The sequence below is a fragment of the Prinia subflava genome, chromosome 9, assembly GCF_021018805.1.
Source record: "Prinia subflava isolate CZ2003 ecotype Zambia chromosome 9, Cam_Psub_1.2, whole genome shotgun sequence".
NCBI lineage: Eukaryota > Metazoa > Chordata > Aves > Passeriformes > Cisticolidae > Prinia > Prinia subflava.
The window spans coordinates 23945366-23967965 of record NC_086255.1 but is presented as its reverse complement, the minus strand read 5'-3'; the positions used below and the strand labels follow the sequence as shown (position 1 = coordinate 23967965).

General features: G+C 40.9%; 1 protein-coding gene across 1 annotated transcript; it reads right to left on the bottom strand.

Moving 5' to 3' along the window:
- Positions 1–802: 802 nt before the first annotated feature.
- ANXA11 (annexin A11) lies at positions 803–21908 on the bottom strand. Its single transcript, XM_063405943.1, has 15 exons — positions 21767–21908; positions 12931–12991; positions 11729–11841; positions 10198–10572; positions 9578–9665; positions 9111–9205; positions 8547–8660; positions 8243–8333; positions 8055–8134; positions 7835–7891; positions 6836–6929; positions 6034–6129; positions 3289–3347; positions 2620–2742; positions 803–1550 (listed from the first exon to the last, which is right to left on the bottom strand). Exons 2-15 carry the CDS (start codon positions 12980–12982, stop codon positions 1491–1493), a joined length of 1497 nt encoding a protein of 498 aa, XP_063262013.1. The 5' UTR covers positions 12983–12991; positions 21767–21908; the 3' UTR covers positions 803–1490.
- Positions 21909–22600: the final 692 nt, after the last annotated feature.

Below are 22600 nucleotides of genomic sequence, written 5' to 3'. Positions count from 1 at the left end.
ACAAACTTCCCCCAATTCAAAAGCTTACTCCTACCCCTGCAAAAGAATTTAACTCTTGCTATTGGTTTCATCCAACAAGACTTGCCAACAAGCTGCAAATTGCTCTCAAGACATGCTCAGATTGTCTGACAGAAATTAGTGTATGGTCTGCCTTTGGACACAGGACACACTGCTGACCAAAATGGGAGTCCTGTCAGCAAGTCCCAGTCAGAATCCATATGGACACACAGCTACCATATTCTGTAAACTGTACATTCCCCTCCCTTGCCATGGTGACAAATGCAATCTGGAATTAAATCCAGGACACCAACTTCTTCTTTCAAGACAAACAGCAATACAGTTTCTAGGAAAAAGAACCTGCCTGACCCTTACACAACAGAGGGAACACATTTATGTATGTGTGTGAAGTAAGGGGAGTTTGCACATTCTTGATTAACAAGCAGTCTATTTTCACTGGCTTAGTTAGAAAACTTTTCCCCTACTTTGTACTTTTCACCTTTATGTGTTTTTATTTTGATAACAACAAGCTGAAGAGCTGTCATCCATGACAGCAGGGAATAAAAATTCAGAGTTCCAAGAGTAAGAGCAATTACAACATGCAAAATGAAAATACTGAGCAATAACTACAGATTACATGTATCATGTACAGACAATTGCTCATCAACAGCACACAACTCCCAAACTTTCATCAAAACAACAATTTCTGAATAACCCTGTGCAAGAGAACTCCTATGGAAAAACTAAGTTACATAAACTGAGTCATCACTCACATACATCAATATGAACACCAAAAGGCACAGTCTGCAAAGACTTAGACAGCTTTAATTTCATAAACTCTTCTTACATACATATATTTAAGGCACGATCCAAAACCTTTAAACATTAATGACAGAATCCTTACTACTGCCAACATTACTACTGCCTTGGGACAGTCTGCCTTAGCAAGAATGAAATGTGGAACACATCTTCCTTGAAAAGAACCAATGTAAAAAAAAAACAACTTTACAAAACTTCTTTAAAACAGTCTTAACTAGACACAAAACCTCGAGGCTGCTATCTCCACATATCAGGAAGTGGGCTAGCCCAAAATCAACTCTGCATACAATAGATACAAAACTTGCATTAAAATGGCACTCAACGTTTATACAAAAGAACACCTTAAATCATACAACTGTGATTTTTGTTTCATAAAACAAACATTATTTCAGCATGACATAGCAGAAAAGAAAAAATGACCTGCCATTTATTGATTACTGAGGCTGCTATACAGAATCCTGAGTAGATGGTGCATAAGCTTGGTATTTTGGGGGGGCTGGGCATTTATTATCTGCTACTTTTGAACTGAAGACATATGCAATATTATTATTTAAACTGCAATTGCTTTAGAAGAAACAGGTCATTACATATTTACTTATGGAGAAAAAAAGATGTTTTGCTGTTTTCAAATACATGAAAACAGCAGCTTTTTAAAGAAAAGCTCGATGCGCCATTTAGTCATTTCCACCACACAACTTGAGTAGGATTTTCCTGTAGTCTCCTGAAGTATCACCCTGAAAAGGAACCCAGAAAAAGAAAAGCTGAAGAACAACCAAAAGAGATGAAGCCACAACTGAAAAAGTAAGAACTTTCTTTCCAGGGACATTTTTGGCTCTACTTTTACAGAAATAAGCAGCAGAGTTTACATACACCTAATTTTGGACATGCACAGCCCATATTTACTGAAGGCAAGTTTTGACAACTTTAGTCCATTAAATAGATATGGCCAGTTCTGCTCCATTAAATAGATATGGCCAGTTCTGCTTTCTGAGTGCTAAATTACAGTGCCAGATCAAAAGAGGAATGGGGGGAAGAAGGAACACAGAGCTTTTCCACCAATGTCTCACTGCTTTTTATTCACACATTGGTGGTTACAGGGCATGTAACTACTGTAGAAGAAACATTTGGCACATGCTAGCCCCTTCAGAATGTCTGCAGGATTCTTTCCAAACACCACCAAGTTACAACCCTTCAGTGTCCACAGCAGGAGGAATAAACAGAGGCTTAACAGGTTTGGTACCCTCATTACAAGGTAAATAAAAGTGACACCACTCACTCTCCTCCAGCTCTTATTACCCTACCATTGGCTAGGCATCCTCTCAGGTGTTGCTACAGCTCTTAATAGCAGTAGGAAGGGTGGATCAACTGCTAAAGAACCTGAAGTTTAGTCTATTTGCAAAATCTTGTACTTTCAAGAGAAAGAGGAGGCAATCTTTCAGAAGATTTTTAGAAGCTTTATGTTCTTCCAACAAACAAATGAATTAGAGCACGACTGTTACTGAACTGGAGGACTGCGTGGTTCCTGCAAGATCATATAAAGAGACTGGGATAGAGGGGTCTCAGAAACCCCTCTGGACCAATTTCCCTTTCCTTCCCTGCCTGTTAGCTTCCTCCCCATCTCTAGTTCATCTAGCCCCCATGCAAACCTAAGTGCTCTCAATCCTCTGGCCCAGCCTCCATCCTGCTGGTAAATGCAGCAACCCAGCCCAGGCAGCTGCACTCAGTGCAGGTATCAGCTGTCAGCACAGGGAGCAGTGCTTTGCCAGCACCAGGGGAAGGGAAGGGAAGGTCTGGGAGCCTTACAGTGATGTCTGAGTAGAGGGATCTGCCATACATCCGCTTGTACTCCGTGCGGATGTCCAGCAGGTCAACCTCGCTGCGCGACACCATGATCCGGATCAGCGTCCTGTCCTTTGTTCCTGCTCCCTGAAACAACCAAAGCTGCAGCTTAATGTACTGAAAAGTGAATGATACAGCTAGGAAAAAATAAAATCCCTGTTTACTACCAAACCCCCACTGACTTAATAAGCTTAAGCAGAATTTGGTCTATCATGCTTTGATAAATTCAGTGGTAGGACACTAATTTCTCTGCACAAGAACAGCTCAAAAAAGAAGGGGATTGGCAAAGGTATGGGGGTGGGGGGGTCAAGAAAATTTGGTGAGTTAAATGGCCTACTTATTTATTTCTGCTATAATTCCCTATTTAAAATCTATCAAATTCAGTCAGTTTTAAGCATATTTTTGTTTCACCAAGTGAAGATTTTTGTTCTATGTATGGTTGTATTCATTGCTCTGTTAAGTTGGATCAAATTAGCTAGATTTTTCCAGCCTTTCATAATAATGACTGCATCCTGTTAGTCATCTGCCCACTAAAAACTAATCTCTTCAGCTGCACAGTTCCTTCCCAAGAGCTGTACAAGCATTTAAAAAGCCCCACACTCTAAGTTTATGTAACTTGTCACAGACACCTACCTTCATTGCTTTATATAATCTCTCAGCAAAAAAAGCTGGCGTGTTCTTGAGACACTTAACTGCAAAAAGGAACAGTATTACAGAAATCAGGCATCCCTCCAAAATCAGAACTCAGTAACTTTTTGAGTTTATCCAACAGTCACATGCTTGAATTTTACATAAACATACTCTTGATACAATGCAGCTTCCACTCCTTCCATTAGTCACTGAAATTATTTTTAATCCAAACAGTAGCTGCAATTCAGTTAAAGAACCTACGCTGCATGGCTCAAAGCAAACATTTCTGTCACTAGAAACCATCTAGTGTGAAGCAGCCATAACAAACTGTAGGAGGATAGTTTGTATCATAAGGTAGAGCTATCCACACCTGGGCCCCACGTTGGACGCACGTTATTCTAGTCCCCAGTCTTTCCAGGGTTCTACAACAACAAACCTTTGAATTCTAATGACCAGATTCTTGTTTATTCAGGGACAAGAGGGGGTGAGGAGAGGGAAGAAGACTTGAAGGAACACACACGTAGTGGTGCTCCTTGGCTTATTAATTCTAAATTTTTAGGCCATGCATCTGCAAGGTGTGACAAATTGAAGTCCTGCCCTGGTACAAATTAGGAAACCACTTAGGATAGCAGAGAATCTTAGGTGGTTCCTTCTCCTTAAGGGTGAGTCAGCACAACCCTTATTTTAACGTCTTATTTTAGGCACAAAGTTCATCAGGACTCCTGAAAAAAATTTAACATGCTCATTTAGTAACGATTTGAAGTTATATTTAATTAGCACAGTTTATTAGAAATCTGAAAGAGCAAAATCTAAGTCAAATTACTGTCATGTTAATCAGGATAATGAAAGAATCCTCCATCACTGATCAGAATTAAAATCTATCTATTGCTGCAATGTTAGTTACAAGTAAACAATCATGCAAACTGTGGCAAACTACAGAGGAAACAGATCACACTTGACATTTAATAGCACAATAAGGTATCAAAAATCAATCACACAGAATCAACAGAGAACTAAAGGTGTAAACCTAGATACGTTTTTCATAGCACACATTCTGTATAGGAAGAAGTGCTTTTCTCAGTAGGAAAATGTAGATGAGAGATAGCAGCTCACCACACAACTGTCAATGATATGTACAATGCTATTCAAAAACGAATGACAAAATGAAATGCATGTTTCTGTATTGTTGTATTTAACTAACACAACACACTTGCATTCTAAGAGATTTAAAGATGTTGTTGTAAGTTACCAGTTGTACAATCCAGAAAGCTTTAAAGAAAGCAAAATTAAATATTTTCAATTAGAAACCCCTTTTTTCCTGCAAATAAGATTCACAGAACAAATGATGTTAATATCATTTACTGATATAGATATGTATGTATATACATATAAATAAAAGACCCCACAGAATTTATTTAATAAAGGGAGTTATTCAGTGAATATTAATGACAAGCCTTGCTCAAAAGGCTATTGACTTGTTTGCCAGTTACAGCCTCAGTTTTGAATCTGGATCTACACAGAGACCTGTCAAGTTACTATGAAGCTCCATGAAGTCAAATGGCTTCTAAACTCTGAGCAGTTTCCTCAGTTTCTTTACCAAGGCAATCTTTTTCTACAAACAGAGCAATCCCTTTTCTCTAAGCTTGGTTTTCTAACAATAGCTTCTGAAGTGACAAAGTTTCCTCCTGGTTGACAAATGAATGAGACACAACGAGCTAGATCCAGTTTGGGTCATTGAAAGATCAGTACAATGACACTGTGGCCAAGCAGAATAAGAATGGTAGGTATGTAGTCCAGACATGCACAAGACAGGATTGAAAAAATGAGGCTTTTCAAATTGATTTTCACTTTGTCAAGATTTTGTTAGAAACTTCAGCGAAAAAAATCTGTTGTGATTGAACCAAATATCCTCTCCTATCTCATTTCCAAATGATGCAAAGCTAATTTTTCCTATTTTGGTAGGAGTTTTTGGGTATTTTGTATATGGTTGTTTGAGGAGGTTTTTTTTTTGTTACATCACTACCATATTCAAAACAAAGAACAACACTTTTGAAGCATGATCTCTAGATACCACAGTGTATTTACAGTAATGAACAGGAAAAGAAGTTTAGATCAAAAGACAGGAAAGTGGTTCACAGTTGTATCTATAATAAAGCATTTTAAATAAAACTACTGCACAGCAACTTGAGGCCTTGTCCCAACCTCATGGAAACAAATGACTGCTTCTGAAGAGACAACACTCAACTGAGGTAAGAGTTTTCACTCCTCAGAAGTACTGGGGGCAATTAAAAACAAAGATTCAACAAAATTGTAGCCACAGGAAATGTGGAAAAAATAACCCCTTTGCAATCAAATTTAAGTTTACTTTCTACTAAATAGAGGTAGAGATAACTAATTAGAGGGTTAATATTTTGCTGGATTTCCAAAATTGTCCCAAATACTCCATTCTCACTCAGCAGCTGGTACAAGTTCATTTCTTAAAACAGTGTTAATTATAGTTAATAATTCTCTCCCCATTTTAACACGTGAAATTTAAATTCTGCAGTTGCATGAACTAAAAAAACTTCATCTGTCATTTTGAGGTGAATGAAATGCCCCACTTCACTTATCATAAATGACTTCACAGAAAGCTCAACATAAAAAGCAGAAAACTGGAATTACTACTACTAAGAACATCCTTAGCTGAAGTCACAGGTGCCACCCAGGCCAGCAGAATAGCAGGAATGAAGTTGCTAAGGTGGCCCATACCTACTGCCAGCATGCCCTTCTCCAGGTCTCCAGACATCTCCCGACATATGCTGCTCTCAATGTCCCGGTTACACATCCGCTGGTACTCGCTGAACACTGTGAATGGAACACAAAGATTTCAGCTCCACAACCAGAGGTGGCACTGGAACATGCTGGATGGCTTCACTGCAATGGCACCTCTCAGCTGGACACTACAGTGTACTCCCACTAGTTTGAACATCTCAAGGACTAATACTGTGTTATCAACCATTTACATGTTATCATGCTCCTTCTAGCTTGCCTAGATCTGTCCTTTTCATTAAAGGGCTACACCAAGAAAGTACTGTAAGAGAAAGAGTGGCAATGCTCTTAGGAAAGCTTTGGATCTCAAAGTTAAGAATATTCAGGTTCTCATACATACCCCTTTCCTCCATAAGTACCTTGCATGCCAAGAGCACAATGTAAAAGTTCTATGCACTTACTAAAACATTTCCACCACGACAGACTGATGTAGCACCTTACGTTAGCAAGTGAAAAGGGAAGGATTGTAAGTGTCTTGCACACACAAGTATGCAAGACTGAAACAAGCTAGTTTTTCAATTCTTTGGGCAGAGGATCATTTGAACACAGTATGACCTCTACCTGCTCTGATATTTAAGAAAGGTGACTCTTCCTTTTCCTCAGCAGAATTCACCCTGCTTTTCATTGGTATCTCGTTGGGCTCATTTTACAGATGGAGGAAATTCAGGCACAGAGCAGTGCTGTACGTTTTTATCCTTACACACAACAGAATGAAGTTACTGTTTATGTAGGACATCGTTACCTGCTCTCAGGTGGGCCCTGCTCCTTGCACACAGAATGGCATTGAATTTGGACTCATCAGTTCCTAGACGGTTCTCTCCAGCTGCATACAACTCCTGAACACAGAAGGGAATTCACACTTCATTACTCACAGCAGTAGTCAGGCTGAACAGCTGAGTTACAGATTTGCTTCCTTGCAGCCTCTCCTTCTTTTATACTTATTCCTTAGCCTATGTACTACTCAAAACAGGAGCAAGCAATAAAGAGCAACTAGTTCTAACCCTCCTATAATATGCTATGTTTGTAGTGTTTCTGGCTTGCTGATGTGTAAGTGCTCAAACACAAGAGCTCCAGATTACTAAAGGAGGGGATATTGTTCAAAAATGTCTTGAAATGTACCTGAAAATTGTTCTTCCTAACAGTCCTTACATCTAGCTTCTCTTCTACAATTCTAGGTGTGTTCTGGGATGTTCTTGTGTTTTGGCTAAGGCACACTAGGTAGAAAGCTAATGACATTACTATTTAAATGACACTAGTATGGCTAAAACAATCCAGGGTTTTCCCTTCGTTACATAGTGAAATGGAACATACAGAAAAAGAAATGGGGCAAGCATTACTAAGTCCAAGTGCCTTATTTGCTGCAAAACTCCAGACTTCCTTAATAACCACACAAAGGCTAGTTTAACATTAAATCGACACGCAATTCACCTCAAATCACATTGGACAATTTCCTTAGTAAGCAGCACAATCCAACATTTGGAAAAGCCAAAGACCTGACAAAATGAGAGGTAAAATATCCTATGGACTGTACTCCCAGTATTGCACCTCAGTATCTCTGTATTGCACCTACACAGCTCTAATGCTCTGTCACAGCTGTTCCTACCTCTTCCACCCACTCAAACATAAGCACTGCATCAGAAGTCACAACGCACCCAAAACTAACAGTAAGCAGAATCCACATAGTCAAACCTCAGCATATTGAGTTAACTATAGTTAGAAATGATAGAGCATTTCTACTGACCTGTACATCTCTTTGGACAACAGACATGTCAACATTTGTACTTTCATCTCTGTTTCCCTGAAAGAATGAAAAGATCCAGAAGTGTTACTGATGGGCTTTGATGGGCTGCTTTTTTTTAAATTAAAAAAAAACAACCAATCAAAACCAAACCAAATAAAATCCACATCACCCACAAACACACAACAAACGAATTTCAAAATCCTGGCAAGCAAATAAATACCTGAGCAAGTGAAATTAAAAGCCTCTGAAAGTGTCCAGACGTGTCACTTTTTATTGCTTCCTCCAGAGTTTTCTTATATTCTGTAAAAGAGATAGTCATGAATCCTCATACAACCCTGCTTATTTCCTAAATTCATAATATCTGTCAGCGATTAAGTAAGAAGAGAATTTTCATGCAACAGCTCTAACCTGCTTTATAGACCCTGCTGAGTTCCTGAATGTGCTCATTACTGCGGGAAGCTAAGATTTCAATGAGACAATTTTCATCTGTGCCAACACCCTAAAACAAGCAAAGGAGAAACACTTCAGGTTCTTGATTTGTACAACCTAGTATAAAAGAAATGTAATAAAATTATATAGGGAAAAATTCAGAATATAACCTTGTATAGGAAGTCAAAGCAAGTAATCCCAAGTAAGTCCAAACTTTTAAATGGCGACCAAATATTTTATCATCTCAACTGCTATATTATAAATTTGTACCTCCTACACACACCTTTATAGCTTCCTTGATTTCATAAGCATCAAACATGACAGGTGTCTTCATCATTGCCAAGATTGTCTTCTCAAAGTTACCGGATAGCTCAGACTTGAGATCCTTGATCAAATCCTAATGAGAAGGAAAAACAAGGAAAAGACCTGTAAAAACCAAATTTGACAAAAGCAAGCACCAAAAATACACATTTTACTAAGAATTCTTTATGCATAAGCACCAGTACCAGTAATGTATGTTCAAAGTAAAGCTCTTCCACTTAACACTAAACCCAGCATAATGGAATACGTACATTGAGGTCATTAAGGCCCAATTAAATAGACTGCACAGATCAAAGAGTCAAAGTAACCCTTTAGCATAGAAACTGCTTTACACATTTCATCTACAACACTGCATGAAGAAGTCAAGCATGGGTTAAAAGTGGAACGCCAAACTGGCTATGACTAAAAAACCATCTTCCCCTAATGCACCTTCCAATCTTTTTCTCTCACCACAAAGTCTTCTGACTTCCACTGAAGGGATGCAGGCTCTTATTTCTTCTTCCTGATGTTCTCAGAATGCACTTACCTTTCCATAAGCTGTTTTGAAGGACAGCATTATCTGCTGCCGTTGCTTGTTTGAACGACTTCCAAGACAATCGATGATCGCCTGCTCATCGGTTCCTGCACACACACAGACACCACAGAATGAGCATCACCTCGTGTGAGGATTCAGCTTTCTGTCTCTATTTCACCCTGTTCTAAACCCAGCAGGATATGAATGCCTTCAATTCATCTGCAGTATCTACTCTTGTGTACAACCACAGAACTTCGAGCTCTACGCCCAATCACACAGTAAGAGTACAAAGAAAACCTAAACCAAACTCAATGAGGTTTTTTTATAACTATTTGAACTTCCAATAGTACTTCTGATAACCAAGGACAATCACATGTGAGCTATCCCACTCAATATACACATAGCAATTGGAAAACATCAGTGCTGAACTGAGGTGCAATTCTGCTTTTAACTGAAATGTAAATCCTCAGACTGCTCACCGAATCCTTTCATGGCCTTCCTTAAGACTTCTGCATCCTTCAGAGGGTCAAAACCCGGTGCATCAGTGATCGTTCCTCGGTTTCCGTGCTACAATGACATCAATAGTGTTAAACAGTAGTAGTGTTAAATAGTGAAATACTGTGGTTTACTACTTAAGAAAGTTGATCACTGTTACCGATTTTCCTTTTGTGACAAAAGTAATAGAGAAAACTCAAACCAACCCTGCCTTAGGCAATTTGTTAATTTCTAGACACAAATTACAAGAAAATGCAAGATTGAGGTTTGCTGACATTACATTTGCTTTCCAATTAATTAAAGTGTGATGATACTATATATATATGGCTGGCAATACTTGCTAAAGTTAGGAAAGGCAAAATTATTTAACTTAAATTCATATCAAATCTTTTTTCTTGGATACAATAGTAAAACATAACTTGTTTCAAGACATATGAGCCTATACTGCTTGCATTTGAAAAGATTGCATCCCTCTCTTCACTCAAATTTCTTTCCATAACTTTCTGTTCAGTTTTATGATCGGTTTACACTAATACACGCAAAGAAAGTGTAGAGGAACATATATACAGTCACACCTCAAAAGAAAAGCAGTGAATGCTCTTACTGTTACAGGAGTGACTGCAGGCCCAGCAGTTCCCGAGTAAGAGGGCATAGACGGGTTCACAGCTGGACCTGCTGGGTAGTTTGGCACGGGCTGCTGCCCTGGGTGAGCTGCTGGAAGTCCTGGATAGCCCATGGGCTGCTGCCCAGGCGGGGGTGTGGGCTGGCCCGGCACAGGGCCGCCCCCGTATCCCGGGTAGGGCGGCATTCCGGACGGCGGGTTTCCTCCCGGTGGAGCGTACCCTCCGTACGAGGGCTGCTGTCCCGGCGGGGGCTGCCCAAAGCCACCTGGAGGAACTGCTGGATAGCCCCCAGGTGTGGAAGGGTACATGCTCTGTGGTACATTTGTCCCTCCAAAGGTCCCCGCCAGGTTGGATGCCTGCAATGACAGCAATAAAGCAAGAGACAGGAAGCGAGTACAAACAGCTGAGTTTCAGCAACATGCTTAATACAATATAACCTCCCCACCAACACAGACAGACAGCCCTTTATCTGCAAAAGATAGCAAGCAGGATGGAAAAATCTGCCTAAAACTTTACACCAAATAATCCCTTCTTTGCCCATGGCTGCTTTGTGTGATCACAAGGGTGAACCTGGGTGCAAGGACTTTAAGCAACCTTTGGCTACTTTATGATGTGTTAATAATTTACAACTAGCAGGAGTTCCTGGACTACATTTGGAAAGACTTATGCAGAAGTTGAAATGAAGATATTCCACTCCCAATCAAAATCTTACCACTGAAACTCCTCTTCCAGAGAGAAACCAGAAGTGACATTTGATAACTGCAGCATTGTCAGAAGCTAGTTGCTGTGGATACTGCCTCCTGCACTCTAGATAGTTTGTTGCTCAATTTGCCTGCTGGCTGCCAAATCACTTCATTTCATCACTGCCTCAGAAAGACATCTATAATGCAAATATCTTCCTACAAACTTCATTCATCATGCAGTAGAACAGATTTCTGAAGACGAAAGTTGTCAGAAGTGTCACTCACTTCTGCTCTATGAAAAAAAATCAAATTGGAAACACCTACATTTTCTTCAGTCAATGTAAAGGGTTTTTACTTCCATCTGTTAAATATCAGTGTTTGTAAGAGACTGTTGATCCCATATTCTTTTCAAGGATAAATCATTGATGCCTCTAATTGCACAGCCTTTTTCCTTACTCTGACTGGTCAAAATGCAGGTAATAGGCAAAATCCAGACTGTGTTCACCTGTGTAAATATATTAACAGTAGATACTCTGTGTTAATAGTTCCCTATTCCTCTATACAGCAAATGCCAAGTTATATTAGTTTTATGTCCATAACTTTTGAAGTTAGACTGTTAATAACATTTAACTAGTGCTCTGTTTTCCTAAAATAAGAAATAGCTTGCAGTAACCATTTTCTTCAATAGGCAATATTGAATGCTCAACACCTAAACAGATTAGACATAAAGGCACAGAATTCAAGTGATGAACCTCTCAGTGACAATGCCAGAAACACAACTTTGCCCTTAAGGATCGAAATGAAACACATGAAATGAAAGTAAACTCACCATTCCAGCCATGTGGCTGGGATTGAACTGGTTGGCATAGCCAGCCACATTTTCCAGACCAATTGGAGGTGGATTTGAAGGTGGATAGGCAGCACCACCCCAAGGACTGCTACCTGAAATCAAACACAGATGTGCTGAAACAAAAATCTATGGCTTTTAAAAATTTTTCCTACTTAAATTTCTAATGAAATGTATTTTCAACACTACCAGGAAAATCAACGGAAGAGGTGCAAAGTAGCAGTGCAATTATTATAAAATGAGAAGTCTCACTGGGTATTTCTGAACATGTTAGTCATCAGTGAATCTGTAAGTTCTCACTTAACTCTAAATCTATTCGAAGGTTAGCACTCAAGGCTGTTAACACTATATTTTGACTTGAGAGCACCTAAAGTACAAAGTTTTCTGGGTATTCCAGTTGCACAATAATTATTAATTCCACTTTGCTAATTTGAGAGGTGCCCACAGAGCGCAACAGTACATTTACAGACACCAAAGTCATAAAACTCGTCTGCACACAGCAGTATGGTCTAACTTAAGACAGAACATTCTGCTGAGAAATAGGCTTTATCCTCCCAGCTAGTTGGGCTTCTCACTGTACACAGCTTTTCCCCTTCCTGAGCTAGCCTGCCTAAGTCCACACTTTATCATACCTGCATGACTCTAGTCCTTTTTTTCTACCTTTCAGCAATACTGTGAAGTTCAGCTTGACAACCAAGCAGTGGTTGAGTATTCCATCAGCTTTATGTTGTTATAAGTGCTACTCTTTTTAACAGCCCTTCTGTATGCAGCCACCTGCCTAAGAATAGTGAATTAAGGATAATTTCCTGTTTCTTTGGGGGATATGGCTTTAAGCTATATGAATGATTTCTCCCCATACTTATTTGTTACCACCCCCTTGGAGAATTATCGACTGGACACTGATCCTTGTCATTTATTATATTTGGTCAAGTTAAAACCATCTCCTAATGCTCTGTGCTTGCAGATAAATGAAACTGGACCTTACTATACGAGCACATGGCAGAACACACATATTAGACAAATCAGAATCTCTAGCCCAGATAAAACAGGACTTAACAAGAGAGTACAGAAAGCTTTGGTGAGTCAAGGAAACCCTCTGCAGTCTTGTTATTCATCCAAGCCATCTCTCCACTCCAGACAGGACAACCACTGCATTCAACATTTACTTCATCTGAACAACTTACCTGGGGCAGCTGGTGGATATCCACCCGCTGGGGGATAGCCCGGGTAACTCATTGCAAAGACCTGGAAAGGATGTGTGATACAGTTATTTTCTGGAATGCTTCACTCATGACACCACACAACACTAGGATGCAACATTTATGCAGTAGCCAGTTACCAAAATTTAAGCATAACCTGCACACTTTGTCCCAGCTTTTCCCTTAGAAACCTCTTCCCATTTCCTGACTAATAAACAGACAGCTAAGCAGTTGCAGAGTCACTCTTCACACTATTTTTATTTGTTGCAGTTGCTACTTAGTGCTTGCTTTATCTATTATTGTTAAGGATGTATTACTTGAACATTCTTCTTTTACTGTGCTATTAAAATCTCCCAAAGTTTCCAGCCTATACAGAAGTGTCTTATCAATGAAGAGTAGAAAATCATCTGACAAAGAAGCTATACCTTCAAGTGAGTAACTATCAGAGGTTGTTAGAAGGCCCCTAAATGCAAACGTCTGCAGAAGTGCAAGGTCAGAGTAAGAAGCAGAAGGGATACACCTCCATGCTTACAGCATTGCCATGAAATATGAAGGGTTTACCGATAGGATAAGATCACTAGAACAAACTGGGTCTCTCAGAAAGGATTGTGCCTCTGTCAGCACACACGTGCACAAAGTCATTAGCTGTCCAAAATAGAAGCAGAGGTCAAAAAGGAAGAACAGCTAAATGAAGGACAAAATGAAAACTGGCTTCCAGAATACAAGGGCCTTATTCTAAATAAAATAACTACCAGGAAGAATATTAAAAGTAACTATGAAGAAAATATCCATAATGAATGTTAACTTTTTGAAGGTTATTTTTAATGACAATTCACAGTCTATTTTTAGAATTGCTGTGTAAGTTATCCTTTTTTTCTCCCTTCTTTCCCCTAAAGGACTACCTTCAGACACTAAACTACATCTGGCATGTTTTGCTGTGTTTTGGGTTTCAGCTGTGGAATTTTGTTTTGGATTTGGTTGGAGTTGGCGAGGGTGCTGTTCTTGTGAAATTGTTCTCATTTGGCATGATCACATTAACTTCCCTTTCTGGTTTACATGGCTCTATTGCATAGCTACACTGAAATGGAGAAACACCTTTTTTGTGGTTTTCTTTTTTAATAAGGTAATACAATTAGGAAATTACAATTTACTTAAAAATTGTTTAGACGTCACGCTGCACATACTCATTTAAATTTAAAGAGAGAGAAACGAACTAACAGAAACAGCAATGAACAGAGCACACCAAAAGTTATAACCCTGCCTTACGTCTGCTTCAGCATGTAGCGTCCAACAGAATCAACAAATAAGTGAATGCAGTTTCTCAGCATTAGAAAAGCAATGCCTGCTGCTACCCATGCAAAGACTGACCCCAAACTCGTGAGCCCGAGAAACAAAAAGCAAAATATATATTCTCCTCTGCTGCTGGAAAAATAAGTGGGCAGCTTCCTCGCTCCTGGCACTCGGCCACACAATTGCCAGAGGGAGCTGCCAGGGGCCAGGCCCACGCTGCCACCTCCGGGCAGGTACCCGAGCATGGAAGTGCAGAGGCCAGCAGAAAAAAAAATAACATTAATAAAACTCAACAGAAGGCAGCCTGGCACACTTCAGAGACTCTCTAATTCACAAATGGGCTTTACATAAGAACAATTATTACCATGTTGCTCAAAAACCAAGCAAAGAGCCCCTGCAATCTAGATTCTTAGCATGCACAATGTCAGTGTGTACATTTTTACATACAAATTATTACAACACTAAAATTAGTGTTACTTCTTTGGGTACAACCATAATTATATTTTTAGTTAGTTTTTAGCTTTACATGTAAATACAATAAAGACAGAGTACTCAAAAAATTGTAAGATGACTTTTCAATAAAGCTTTAGGTATAAATTTGAGGCAATTTTTTTTTGGTAGAAGGTGAGAAGCAATGCGATAGGTTTTGTTTTTCTTAGCAAGGCTGTTTGCTTGCTTTTAATCCCATATAGAACGCTCATTTCAAATTCAAAAAAACCCCAAGATTAAAAGAGCCTTTTGGCAATGAGAGCTGAGGTTGAGAAAAAACAGCCAACTTCAGCAGTCTGAAGAAAATGTTAGTTTCTATATAAAAATGTTCCACTTGCTTCTTTTGAACACTGTATTTATCCAGGGCTTTTCCAAGGGGAAATTTTCCCAAACTGGTTTGATTCCAGGCAAACTAGAGCTGCAAACACACCGACTTCTCATGTTTAGAATCTTCCCTGATCACCACCTTTTCCACAGTTCATTCCAGCCTCTGTTGGCCAGTACTCTAATTTTAGAAATATTAACACAGAAAGTTACCTTTCCCAACCATTCCCTCAACTCAGCCTCCATTTCATCTTCTAAACTTCCACACTCTCTCCTGCTACATTCATAGTATTTTACTAAAATTGTAGTGAAGAGCAGCACTTGCCTGCTGATAACAAAGGGGTGACACAGCAAGGGAACAGAAGATATGGAAACCACCCTGCTATACAAATATTGCGTGGGAGGACACAGGAACAGCAAGGTCTCTGTTTGCTCAGTCATAAAAAATGTAGTGCATAAGACACGGGAAAAATCCAAACAACCAAACCACACACGGACAGAGGGAAAGCCTTGAAGAAAATAAAGAACAACTACTGTCAAGGTCCTCTCCCCATTCCCAGCATTCAATCCCAGAGGACCACCTTAGAACTTTAAATAAAGACCTGAGGCTTTACTCCCACAATGAACATCACTCTCATGCTTCACTCTGCAAGCTATAAACCATTGAGGCTCCTGAGCATTTTCCTGCTGCTTGGCAAAGCTAAGAGGGAACAGACCAGTTCATAAAAGATTAAATCTGTGTTTGACTTTCAACAGCAATCTTGAAAATACACTTCTGTAAGAGACAGCACAGAAGGAAAGGACTACAACTCGAGACTTTTATAACAAAAATACAAATTTCATAACAATGGTAGAAATAAAGAAAGGGAACTTCAAGGCTGCCAGAAAACTTCTGTTTCAAAGTGCAATAGCAGTAAGCTCAGCCACTGCATTCACACCCACTCCTGGAATTTATTTAGTGGCTGCTGTTCAGGCTCTAGCTATGCCATGGTAGAATAATTTGAGGACAAAAACAGATGAAAAACCATAACCTTTATTTGTTCAAAATTATTTGTTTAATTATGCCCATTTCACAGGGAACACTGAGTAAAGTTAAACCCTTGGCCTTGACTCCTCCACAAGGTTAATTACCAGGATATAGTAGACAAAGCAGCCTGAAGCTATAAATTACAGTACCTGCTCCGAGACTGATCCCTGATTGTGAAACCAGCAGAACAGAATTTATCACCTTACAATATGCAGTCGTTTTTCATCAGATATGAGCTGAGGCATCCACCACTGTGCTTTTCCAAGACAAGGACAAACCACAGTCAGCACTGAACAGGCTAACTGCTATTTCACCAGCCTGAGCAGGATTTATCTTTGACTCATGCAATGCAGCATACAAGTTGTTCTCTCCTGTATCAGTTGTAATATTTTTCATCCTGACAGATAAAAAGTCCTGCAATTTTGTTTCTTTCATTAAGTCTTCTGTGTATGTATGTGACTCCTATCTAGCCTTCCTTTCACTATGAAAAAAACTAATATAGTAGAATGGGTTTATCTTCCAACAGGGCTGAGTTCATGCCACCCAAAACTCAGGAAACCTCTTTTACACAAATCTTCTCTCTCATTGTTCACCTTTACAAACCTTTACTGGACTTCATCCAGCAATGTATATTTAAAGAGTACAAACACATCATCCACTTCCTACAAAAAAACCCTTCCTTAACAAAAAACCCAAACCAACTCACAGCTCTGAATAGATTGTGGAACACAAACTAACCCAAATATGAGGGCTTTTTAAAAACTATCCATTTGAATTGCTTGCTGATATTAGACTCCGGAGATCTACCAGTTTTGATGATGCTTCTAATTCAATATCATAATAATTTTTATTACAGAATATAATCTATCACTTTTTAACCAGCTGGGGCAAGTGGGGTGGGAAGAGCATCCAAAAGGCAGCACTTGCAAGCTTTAGTCAAAATAAAACAGAACTGAAAAGAGATGCCATGTCTAACAAAGAAAAGCTGAATGGGAAGACACACCCATTAGCCACAACCGAGCTATAAAAATATTACTAAGAACATTCATGTGACCTTTCCAGTGACAGAAGTCCTACATATACACTCAGGCCTTCAAAATCCAAGGAACTTAGTTGAGCTGCATGGACTCTCAAGATCTATGTGCAGCAAAAATCCAAGTTAATTCCAAGAGGTCAGTTTCATTTTGGATCCCTACTCTGCCCTGATGCAAGTGCTTCCTTTCATAGCACACTTCTTCAATATTCTCTTTCAAAAATACAAAGCACACAGTCAAAACATTTTAGACAGACAGCTTCCAATAAACAAAACAAGCAAGGAAAAAAGCAAACAAGGTTATGAGATGTTTGAAGAAGTAATGGAATGAGGTTGTTCTATTTCAAACTCATAACTTGTCACAGAAAATCATTTGTTGCAAAAAAATTTACTATAAATAGTCTGAACTATGTTTTCAACTGACTAATGCCTCAGGGACTTATACTCCTCTATTTTAAGTTCCACCATGAAAGAATAATTTTTACCCCATTACTGCAAGTCAGAATATGTAAATACCAATTACTCCATGAACTACAGCAATAGTGTAGGATTCAGTAGTCTAAAATAGTATAAAAAATATCTGATAGTTCATTTCACACCAGCAGTTTTTAATCAGTTGCTGTGCCGAGCCTGAAGCACAGAGCCAGGGAGTGGCCCCCTGCAAAGGCAGAGGAACAACAGGAACAAAAGGACGACCAAAGGTTTCCATCAGGTCTGCAGCTGTTGGGGCTGCGGAGGAGGCCACACTGACACCAAGCTGTTCAAGGGACAGCTCCAAAGTCAGGCACACCTGCAGCAGCTGCAGGGGACCTTGGCTAAACTCCTCATGGACGTGCCCCACACTGTGACAGAACCGCTCTGCTGACAGCCTGGGGACTCCCAGATGAAGGACTTACCCCAGAGGTAAAGACATCAACTTCTTCTTAACAGTGATGACTTTCACTTCTGGACAGAGGAGGCTTACACATTCAGCTGTCCAGCAACACTGGGATGGTTACTACCCCTCAGTGAGCAAATGGACAAACCTTCATTCATTCCAGCCTATAAGGAATTGCTCGTTTTCAGCTGATTAATTCTTTCCAGGCCCAGAATTATTCAAGAACCAACTTAGAGTAGTAAAATAGAGAGACAGGTATTTCAAAGCAACCATAAACAAGGAATGTGAAAAGAAAGCAAGACTATAGCCTTCAAATCTAGGCTGTACTTCAGATCAGCAAGCTTTAGTCCTTAAAGCTTACTACTGAAAAGTATTTTCCCCCTAAATCTTAACATTTGTAAGATGCATTTATTCTCCCAGCTAATAGAAAAGCAAGTATTTTTAAAACACTGCCACACATAGCCAACAACCAGTTATTTTGACTATAGATAAGTACACTGATTACTGAAAAGTGCAAATTCCCAACCTTAAAGTTGCTATCTCTAGCAATAATAAAAGGGATATTCACCCTGTCTGCTTCAGGTAACTTAAGCACCTAATTCAGAGCAACTCACTCAGCCAAAGTTCAAACCAGATGTGCTTTTCTAGCCAAGCCAGAGGTCTTTGGGGTGCAGGAATTAATTATAGCAAGTACCACTTCACACACATGTTGACTATATGGCTATAGTAAAGTTTAGCACAAACAAGAGATCTTCAGGAGCATTAAAACTCATCTGGACCTTTAATAAGGGGCTGATGTATTTGACAGTTCTTAAGCCCACCAGAAGTTAAGATCCAAAAGCCTGAACTGAAAGCCCACCTCTCCTATTGGTGAACACTTTCCCAATGCCCTCAAAAAAACCCTCACCACCCACACTTTGCAGGAAAAGAAAAAAAACCCCAAACAACCAAAACAAGAATTCCAAAATACTTTTAACCTTCCCTTACCGACAGCATGTTCTCTCTCAAGCAGAGAGCAAACAAGGGAAAAAAAGGAGACAATATCTGGGAAGAACTTGTTTCCCTTTCTTTGGAGATCTTAGACAAGAGCATTGCTACTGATCAGGCACAGTGACACGGCTCTGTACAGTGAACAGGCAGTGGAGCTGTGTGGGGTTGTTTTATTCAGTTGCCACAATCTCACAACTGGCACCGGTCCACACTCAGCGTCTGTGACAGCTGAGGAGTATGGATACAATTGCACACATAAAACAAAAAAACTAGCTGCCAAGCAAGAATCACACAAGAATGTGATTGAACTGTCTCTTCGAAGGACACCACTGAGTCCCAACTCTGACCCATAACTGATTCCTGGTTTATCCCATTCAGAATCTAACTTATCAAGATTCTCTAGAGAGTGCTGATAAAATCTGGAAGGAACACAGAGCAACAATAGAAGCACTACACAGTAAATACCTATTGTTGTTCTTAGCTTTGCTGATCTGCTTCACATTCTTCCCAGCTTGGGGAACTGCCTGAAGGAAATTCAGCATTCATATCAACCACACCCACTTTCAAATAAACTGGCAAAAGTAGAGGGACAGCTCAAGTTTCAAGCAGGTGAAAGTGCTGCTCGCTAAGGGGTAAACATGCAGCCTTTTCACTTCCTCTCTCTTAAAAAGTCTTTTGCCACCTTCAAGAGAAGCTCAAAACAAAATGCACTGCACACAGCTGACAAGTCCCTGCCCCTATTTCCATAAGTTCACATAAAACACTTAAAATATACCCAATAAGAAACATGGTTCAAGGTAGTAAACCAGTAGTAAATGTATGAAATAAACAAAAGAAATTACATTGGTGCCATAACTCAGTTGAATATTTAATGTAACAGAAGCCTCCAACTGCAATTTGAAGCTGACAGAGAAGTTTCTACAAATGATTACATAGAGGCTTGGCTAAAAATAAATGAAACTTTCAGTTTGCTCAAGAGCCCTACTATTTCTGTACAATTACAGTCACAATTAAACCATCTGCTCTTTTCAATTATATCACTGCTTTAACTAGAGCTTCTTCTTATTTTTTATACCTACATTGCTATCACAGAACTAGAATTAGGTCAGCTCTGATTAATGCAGTGCTAGTGAACAGACCCTGTGGAAGCTCCATCTTCCAAAACTCACTAGAGGTCCAGGAAACAGCATCTCCTGTAATCTCCACATCAGACAGACTTCTCGGCTTGATTTTTTTATAGTAGATCAAGTTATGTATTTTAAGTTGTTATCTAACATTATGTCTTTACAAGTCTGACTACATAAATACCCCCATAAAATAGCTCCATCCCACTGCTGGTTTTGTTATGTCTTTTTACATTTCATGGAGTTTCCAGTCTAACAATTCAAACTTCTGGGGACTACAAATAATAAGTTAAAGAAGTGACAAATCATATGAAAAAATATGATGGCTACTCCAGAAATTTTAAGTACAGACATTTTGGCCTCTGACCTTATAGTAAGGTCCAGCAAGAGAAAGGAACATAAATATCATAAATATTGTTGACATAAAATCATTAGGCACTCAGCAGAAATGCACGGGAGACAGGCTACAGGCAAACATGTAAGCAATGCTCAGTTCTATTTATCTGCTGCATCAGTGGGAGGAGAGTGGTCCACATGACTCTTAGAGCAACTCAAAATACAGGAAATTACAGAAACAGACAAGCTATGGGGAAAGCGTTCATACACTCAGGTCTTACAGCAACCATACACTTGCACTGGTTTTGTATTGTTTCTGAGGTTACCGTGGGTGTTCCAGTAAAGCACTGACTCACGCCACAGAAAATAGCTGTACGCTGGGGGAGGTCTCAGGGCATGAACCTCCCACCTCCGACAGCAGCCGGGCTTTCAGGTGCATGACCCTCACAGTCAGCTCCTTCATCAAAACACACCGCACCAGCACTGCTCCCCCCTCCAGTCTGTTTTCTCTGCACACCTTCTCTCCCAGCGCCATCTGTCCCCGTGCTAGGCTGAGCTGCCTTCCCTGCTTCTGCCACTCCCTCCAGAACGTTATCTCTCCACAGTTCCTCCTTAACAGGAAGAGGCTTCCAGGAACTACTATAACTATATTTTAAAAAGAAAAATATATTCCATAGAAGTACTCCCTTACTGCCCAGAAACAGGGTGAGGACAAGAAGGAACTGCTTTTCTGAATATGGAGATGTTAGTGCTGTCTTCTGTCATGCATATAGCTACAGCATAGCAAGAGTTTGAAGAGTTTCGGTTTTAAGACAGCTAAAGTGACCTGAAGACACTTCAAAAAACTTAAGTGTCGTAAAGACATTCAAAGTACGTATGGCATAAGAAAAGGTAAAGTATACTACGAGAAAATGGCCTTCGGGAGTTAAAAAAAAGGAGCTCTGCTAATGGCCAGCGCACCATCTTAGGCTGCTTTCCCCTGACACTGTACACACCAGAATTATAAACTCAAGATAAACTATGGACACAGAAAAGGACCGAACTGCAACTACAACAGCAGAACACGTCCTCTCCTCTGAAAGCACATTTCCCCAGGAAAGAGGCGTTACTTCCTCCCAGATGCGGAGCTCCGCAGGCCCCGAACTCCCTCCGCCGGTCCTTGAGCCGCTGCCCGTCACCCCGCGGGCGGCTCGGCTCCTGCCGCCCCCGGGTCCCGTCCCCGCGGGGCCCCGGCCCCGGCCCCGGCCCCGGCCCCCGGCCCGCCCGGCCCCGCCGCACCGGGTGGCGCTGGCCCCTCGCCCCGGCCCGTCCCGCCGCGGGGTCGCGCCTACCGCGGGTCCCGTGGAGCCGCTGCCACCGCCGCCCGTCCCAGGTGCTCGCTGGCGCTGCAGGGCGGTGCCGGGGAGCGGCAGGAGGAGGAGCCGCTGCCGCCCCGGCTCACTCCGCCCGCCCCGCCGCGGGCTCGGTGCGAGGGAGGGCCGGGCCCGGGCGGTGCAAAACCTGCCGGGGGCGGCGGGTCCGGGGCCGGGCGATCACGGCCGGCGGAGCCCGGGGAGCCGCGGGGGACGGCCGGCAGCGCCCTGAGGGACGGCCGGCAGCGCCCTGAGGGACGGCCGGCAGCGGCCCGGGGCACAGCAGGTTTGACCGAGAGGCGGCTCCAGCGAGAGGCCCATTTTATAAAAAACAAACCACACAGTAAAAAAGGTACCTGCACCGGTCACGTGCAGCCTGGGCATTCCCCAGGAGCACGGCCTGAGGGACCGGGCGGCACGGACACGGCACAGCCAAATCCAGGAAGCGACGGGTCAAGTCAAGGCTGTAAGCGCTCAGCACAACATCGGATTTAAACCCAAAAGTGCCCCTGACTGGTCTCACCAGGAAATTTCAGAAAACATGCTTTCCAGACAAGGTGGTACAGAAACCCCCCACTTGGTATATAACATGTTTTCCTTAAGTAAAATTCCACAAGAAAGAGCAAGGAGATTGTTTGTTTCGACCTTTTCTAGTACAAGCAGATAGCTAAATATAATAGCTAAAGGCTTCAATAAACATCTTCTTTTTTCCTACATGCATTCTTTAAAGATGAGTGAAGTTGCTCACATGGAAACATTTAGAGAGGCAAACCAACAGAATAAAAATGAAAAATAAGAAGGGCTAGCATTTTC